Source organism: Montipora capricornis, chromosome 10 (assembly GCF_036669925.1).
Source record: "Montipora capricornis isolate CH-2021 chromosome 10, ASM3666992v2, whole genome shotgun sequence".
NCBI classification, from domain to species: domain Eukaryota; kingdom Metazoa; phylum Cnidaria; class Anthozoa; order Scleractinia; family Acroporidae; genus Montipora; species Montipora capricornis.
The window spans coordinates 62,356,134-62,363,633 of NC_090892.1; the positions used below are offsets into that span (position 1 = coordinate 62,356,134).

The 7,500-nt window shown below is 39.8% G+C and overlaps 1 protein-coding gene across 1 annotated transcript in view; it reads right to left on the minus strand.

Moving 5' to 3' along the window:
- Positions 1–6,902, minus strand: part of LOC138022119 (sodium-coupled neutral amino acid transporter 7-like) — an 18,155-nt gene extending 11,253 nt beyond the window's left edge. The window contains exons 1-4 of the mRNA XM_068869146.1: positions 6,126–6,902; positions 3,048–3,246; positions 1,623–1,749; positions 709–801 (exon numbers count right to left, since the gene is read on the minus strand). Coding sequence (XP_068725247.1) covers positions 709–801; positions 1,623–1,749; positions 3,048–3,246; positions 6,126–6,443 — 737 coding nt within the window. The 5' untranslated portion in view covers positions 6,444–6,902. The remainder of the gene's footprint in view (positions 1–708; positions 802–1,622; positions 1,750–3,047; positions 3,247–6,125) is intronic.
- Between the last annotated feature and the right edge of the window lie 598 nt (positions 6,903–7,500).

Below are 7,500 nucleotides of genomic sequence, written 5' to 3' on the forward strand. Positions count from 1 at the left end.
GATTATTCTGAGTGCTGACCAATGGAGTCCACACCAGTCTTTTATCTAGATTAATTACTGTTACAGTGTATTTTATTTTATTTTATGTGCAGTGGCAAACTATTTTTTTACGCAAGTTATTTCTGCGGCTGAACAATCTGCGAGCCATGTGAATTTCGCATTTAAGTCTAAGCATCCATTTCAAATAGCACTGATAAACAGTTATTAAGTCTAAGCACCCATTTTAAAACAGTTTGCTTTAAATAACTGTGTGACTCATATGTTGACTCGCATGACTCGCAGCCATGCTCGCATAACTCGCAGTCATGGCTCGCATTACTCTCAGTCATGGCTTGCATGGCTCGCAGTCATGGCTCACATGGCTCGCAGCCATGGCTCGCATAACTCACAGCCATGGCTCGCATAACTCGCAGCCGTGGCTCGCATAACTCGCAGTCATGGCTCGCAGCCATGGCTCACAGCCATGGCTCGCATGACTTGCTGGTTCGCACATTGTCCTAACTTGTTATTTCACCCCCAAATCCTTATCCAAACACATTTTTTGCTGTCTCCCTTCCTTTAAACATGTTGAATTTGGCATTAAAAAACTGGGTTGTTCTGTACTCAGAGTTATTTGAGACCTTCAAGTGAATGCCTTCACCAGAAACAATAATATTGATCATTGCATTCTTGAACATGTGTTTTCAGCTATGAGGATAAGTTACTTACTCTATAAGATCTGAATGGACTGTATATGTTCCCTCAAAATACCTCACAGATGTTACTGTACAAACAAAAAATGCTCCAATTGTCCCAAGAGCACTAAAAAAAACCAAAAAAGTTCAAGAAAACTTAATCTTGCTATTTCCACAAAAAAAGAATTTTACAGTATTGACCTCAAGTTTTATAAAGCAACAGGTAAGACTACATGTAGGGTAAATAAATGAAATGAAAGGGGATATTTAATTAATCAAATTATTTAACATGCTTGTGTGTTATTAAACCTTTTTTTTTTTTTCAGGGACACAGCAAAACTGGATATTATTGTTTGTCATTATGTATATATGTCAACTCTCCCTGATTATCTGGGTGTGTCCCAGATACTGAACGAATCTCCTGGTCTCCCATACAGGCCATCAAATCTCCGAGTATAAGTGACAGTCAACTTTTCCTTGATGTTACATAATATATTAGTCCTAAATTTTGCATTTCTGGATTCTGAATATGGCAACTCCTAAGTGCATTTATTTTTAAGGATTCTAGTACTATGGCGGTAGATATTTCTTACAAACAGAAGGAGCTATTAACCCTTTCACTCCCAAGCGGGCCCTCAGACAGGCATGCACGTACACTGAAGAAGAGAACCCAGAAGAGGATCTAAGTAAATGACATGACTTTCCAGAGGATGGTCTTATCAAGGCCAGTACTGTATCCGTAGGGACAGATTTAAAAGCTTCAAATTTACAGGTGATGTTACTGTCATCAGAAATAGTAAAGGTGCTATCATCATACGTCAGTATCAACTCTTGATGGATATCAGTGAAAATTTTTTTTTCCCCCCCCCCCCCCCCCCCTCCTCCTCACCCCCCATTTCAGATCTCTTCAGCCTAAAGCTCAAGTCTCTGCATAAATGTTAAGCCTACCTTGAATAGCTAAGAACTTTTAAGGTCTTTGGCAGACACAGAGGTAAAAGAAATACAATGGACACAAAACACATGAGAAACTGTCGACGTAAGTACCAAGGAGGATGCGACTGAATCGCTTTTCCAACTGAAAAGAAAAAGTAAAGACTGTCATAAAAATTAATGATAAAATAATTTAGAGCCTGCTGATGGAGTGATTTTATCAGCAGGTTTATTTTGAGTTCAGGGGGTACTTTAGGAATTTCTGGGTGGGGATGTGCTGCTGGGACCCGCCGAGTTTTGCTACCCCATATACACTAAGGTAAACTCCCCAAATCCCCCCTACCCTAGAGTAGCTGTTTTCCAGAAATTACTCAGGTCACTAGCACAGTCTCGCCAAAAGAAAACCTTATGTAACTTGCAGATTTGATTTTTTTAAACTCTCTTTTTGAGTGACAATTACTGGTTTCCTTAGTTGAGACAAAATCTTCGACCAACTGGTCAGTTTCCTGTAAAATGATACCCTATTCTAGACCCAAACGCTCTGATTTATATACCGGTATTCCATCCTTGAATAAACTGCTTGAAAACCATACCCTTCAAAGCAGCATATACCTGTGTAACCCATATAGGGTAGCTAGCTCCCACCCCCCACCCCCCCTGCCCAGGGAAGGGAATGAGGAGATCTGATGGGATAGAAGACGTCACTGTGGTGGATTGAGGAGCTCATGAGTAGGTGTTTGTCCATTTCGTTAGAGAGGATGAAAAAATCACCAACTCAGTCAGTCAGTCAGTTCTTTATTTGATAAAGCAGGTTAAAATTACAAAAAGTAATTTTAACCTGCATCGGCAGCTATTAGCTTATGTGGACCTCCTGGACTACTCTCCTCTGGCAAAGGAAATCAGGAAGAATTATCTATGTCGACCAAGATGGTGCTGTTGGTGGTTAGTTGTTTGGGTGTGGTGTCCAGTCTGGATGTCTGTCTTGTTGGAGGGTTTTTTTAAAAAAGATTTCTGGATACTGGATGTGGTTGGAGGAATGCAGACTTCTGCAGTCCTTGGGACCACCCTTATCTAAGCCCCAGGTCCGGCGTCGAAGCTGAGCAGTGTTTACGTCTGCAGAATGAATACCCTTCCTACACATATGAAATGAAATGTGTATATCATATGTTTATATCATTCTCACATTCGCTCACTTGGGTGGTTGGTTGGCCGCATCTCAGATATGCTTTAGATAGAGCTGCGTGATGCAGCTCGAGTCAAAGGCCCACATTTTCCCCTTGCTCATCATAGAACCTCCAGTAACTCAGTGGTTAGAGCATCTGACTAGATCATGGAGGGTTGTGGGTTCGAATCCCATCTGGGGCTCAGATTTTTCCGAGTTCCCAATGGGTTCTATATAAATACACTTCCTTTCATATTATTATAAAACACATTTTTTCATACCACTTTGAAGCTGGTCCCCAATCAAAATCATATAAGCAATGGTTGATCCAAACATGTACAGTACTATAACAATCTGTGTGAAGACATATGCTACTGGTCCTAGGATATCTCGGATTACGTCTTGGAAATTTTGTGATCCATGTTTGTCAGCACAATAGGCCAGAATGAGGAATGCTCCAGTGATGAATACCAGCAAACACTGTAAAAATAACATTACTTGTTGTTGGATACAAACTTGTGTTACAGTTTCATGCATGCGTGACACTATTGTCTAGTATTACTAGTTGTTCACACATATGGATAAGTGTAATATGAAATCATCATCGAATTGCTCAATGTATGTTTCAGTTAATGGCATTTTCAATCAAATTTTGCAGATTTATTCTGATTTCTACCTTCAAAGGTGGACAGAGGAAATATCTGCAAGTTTGTCTATTTTTGTCCTTTATTCTTACTACTAAGTATTTTAGTAATCTATTGCCTTTTATTCGAACGTTCTGATAATACTTCAACCCGGATCAATCAACTCGGATGCATTTGAAGGTCTCATGTCTGCACATAACTTGGCTTTGCAATGATACCCATACCTGATGCACAGATCAGGAATAAAATCACTTAAAAACTTTTGCTTTCCTTGCTTTCTTAATTTCATTATTTATTTATGAATACTTTTTCACACTATGGTCCACCCACCTGTGGAGTTAAGAAGGGATACAGGATGCAATAAATTATTGATCTCCAGGAAATAGGCATTTGAATGGACATGATCTATATAGAACCCAGCCAAAGGATGAATACAAGCTACTTAAAGGAAGCCTTTTGTAAAACCAGGACTAAACTAGCTGAGCCCTCAGTTGGTCTCATAAACCTGAATATGTTAGGGATGGGACATGTATTATTGGAGACACCATGGCAAGGGTGCAATGGCAGGGTTGTCATTAAATGCCACCAAAATTTGCCAGCTGAGTCTGAGGTGATCGCTGGCTGGATTTTGGCCGGCGGTCGCTCCGTATGAAAAGGGAAATGAACGATTCTGAGGTGAATCACTTGCTATCATTTGATCTCGAATATATTGTTGCACTGAAAATATTTGAATAAAAGAATTTACGACTACCTCAAGTTTTGGAAGCTCTATGAGAAGTAAACCTATTCAAACCAAATATCGTTTCAAGCCCTTGTTTACCATTTTCTCTTTCTGTTTTTATCTTTGCCATAATTTTGTTTTCGCGAGGTTTTGTAAAGATTGGGAATGAGATGTCATAACCAGGTCTCCAGTACACATGGGAGGAAGATTCTATTTCTTTATTCGAGCAAAGGTCATCGAAGATTGTCAGGCTAAGAGAAGGCCCGATATGTATGGTAGTTGCTGACATTGTGTTCTGGTATTCCAAAACATGCAAATGCTGTTCCTTTAACAGATTGTATCTGATAGTTGAGAATCAGTCTACCATGCTGAAGGTTGCTGGTTCAAATCCCAGCAGGACCTTTCACTCACAGTCTTAAAACAAGCAAAAGAGAAAGTTCTGCCTTATTACCTCTGAAAATGGTTTGAATTTAAAGTCTTCCCAAATAAGGACACAAAACCCTCAGTCTCAAAATTATTACCAAACTTGATGCTAACACTGTAAGTGGTTAAGAAGCCCACACCCTGTTCGCAAAGGGTAGGACACAGAGTATTACCTTCATAACACCCTTCCAATTTGAAGCCACACCTCAGAAGAGGCTGGATTCTACCCTTCTCCTAATAATGCTCTGATTAATTAGTATAAATTATTCTAAAAGTGGATATGTGGATATGCAGTGGAGTCAGTGGATATGTAGTAGTTAAAATTTCAAACTATAGTTTGAAATATTTTCACCAAGGAAAATTTTAACTACAGTAACAATAGATACGCAGTGTCATGCCTTTTAATTAAGAACATAATTATCACATGCTTGTTTCTTCTTGTCATAGTGATTCATATCTTCATTCTAAGATTTTAGTAGGCTTTGATCTATCCAGAGGGATAACAAAGAAGTGCAAGGTATACTTCATACATGTTATGATATATGGCGCTCTATCGGTTATTCCTTCCCAGGGTCTGTCTTCATCCTCGCCTCGTATCTACGTACTCATATGTTCAACAAATAATAGGGTTTGCTTTAAAGTGGCAGTGTATTCTGCAGACACTTATAGGCTGAACTGGAGTTCCTTCTGTTGAGGTCCATGGCTGGTCGACCACTTACGAATGGGGATCACAAAAACAAAGCACATTGTACAGCCACAAGTCAGGCTATTTTATTTCCAGAGTGCTGGACTCTTCGCTTAGAAACTTTGACCTTTAGTCCGTAAAATTTGTTCAGACGTAACTCACACCTGCAAGCTCATGATGAGTACCTCTGGCAGCTTTCCAATTTTATTATGACAGGATAACATCCAGTCGCCAGTTGTTCAAACGATGGATAGCGCTATCCGCCGGATAAATCACTATCCAGTAGATAAACACTACATGTACCAAAACCAATTGCGCTATCCAGCGGATAGTGATTTATCTGGTAGATAGCGCTATCCACCTTTTGAACAACTGGGGCCAGAATTAGTACAAAATCACGTTTCTGAGTATAAACACTCTCTCTTAGATTAGAGCAATAACGAGAGGATTTACAAATGATATTTAAACAGATTAAAAAGGCTGATGTCCTAATTTCTTGAAATAAATCGTTGTGGCTTCGGTATAAAGTGGCTTTTTCACCTAAGGTACCGGTAATAAGCTTACAAGGTACGATCTCTCGAGCAAGCTTCAAGTCAATCTATTCTCTCCAGAAATAGGCAAAACTAGCTCCAAAAATCCCAAGCCCTCAAATTATTCAAATAATGAGCCGGCAGCTTAAAAATCTAACAGTCTTCGGCAATGAATTTTCTCACCAACACCAACTGTGCAATCCATATGGGAAGATCTCCCGCGAGTCAAGTCTTCTGGGAGGTACATTGAAGCAAAGAAAAGCTCAAAGGTTACAATTTTTAAAAGTGGGATTTTCCATGATTTTAACTGAGCTTTGGGAAAATACTTGACAAGAACACGTATACTATCAACTTACCATTTGTATAGTGACAGCGGTGGCGATTCCACCGCATTTGGCATAGGCTTGAGGAAAGTTCAAAATGCCGGCACCTAATGCTGCATTAACCACCAGCAGACTTGACCTCCAGATAGGAATTCCCCGATGGTAAAAGTCCTCTGTGGGAAGTTGAAGAACTGAGCGAGATTTGAAAACGCCAACACTGGTCGTGGTGTCTAAGTCGCTGGAGTTCGTTGACTGATCAACCATTCTTACACCGCTATAATAAGGTCGACTATCGTATGAGTGATTTCCGAGCAAGGATTGCTTCTCGGACATATTAACACTGTGGGTCATATCCTCCAAACTGGTTGCTCAAAAGACACCACGTTTTTCCTTGACTAATCTTTCTGTTGTATTGTTGTTCACATCAGTCTTAACACTCCTTCCAATTTCTTCGAGCAAGGAGTTCTCTCGTCCTTCTTGATTGAGGCTGAGTCAATTTACCGCTCGTGATCCGGAAACAACAATGTTTAGTTGTTAATCCTTAAACAGGACATATGTCTGGGATTTAGCAATACCTGTAGCTTCTTGTAAGCACATGGGACCACATTTTCAGAAGTTATTAAAACTCGCTTGGCCTGTTTATGGGGACCCGGCTTTCAGCTATGACGAAGTTCCCATACAATTTAATTATCCGTGAGGTCTTTGAATAGATGTTGCTTCAGTTTCTGCTAAATATAGATTTAAGCTTCCTGCAAGTTCGGGGTAGGTAGCTAAAAGGCTTACAGTTCTTTTTTCGATGAACTGAAATTTATTGTATTCCGCTGGCCTTTAGCGCCCATTGGAATGATGATTGGTCAAAATCAGTTGTTCCCGCTTCTGTATCCCGTGCCCGAACAAATCCCATTCTACTTCCCGCAGTCATGAAAGGACCTGGCATTATCACGAGAAACCATCGTGATTGGTTTGTTTTACGGAAAATTGAATTTAGCTCTTAGGTTCATGAAAAAGAATCAATTAACTTCAGGCCCAGATCAAACAGTAAAACACGGTGCAAAATGTTCTTTCGCGATGTCGAACCTATGAAAAACGAGATTTGTGAACATTACTCGAAGTATCGCGGGGTTGTTCTTGATAACTCCCGTCTATGGTTCTTCAGGTTCTTTGTAAATAAATTAGGCAAAATGGTCATTGCTTGAAGACTGTAGTATTTATCCTCGAAATGTTTGGTTCTCCTTTAAACTTTTTGGGCGCAAATTTGAACTTTCATTTTATATTCATCCGAATTATTGTGAAGCACAGTTTCTTCGAAACATTGTTTGAAAGATGCACCGGTAATAGTCTTTGTTGAAAATATACGGACGAAGAAATCTTTAAACTTCGTAACGGACTTCATCAAACATTCGCCTGA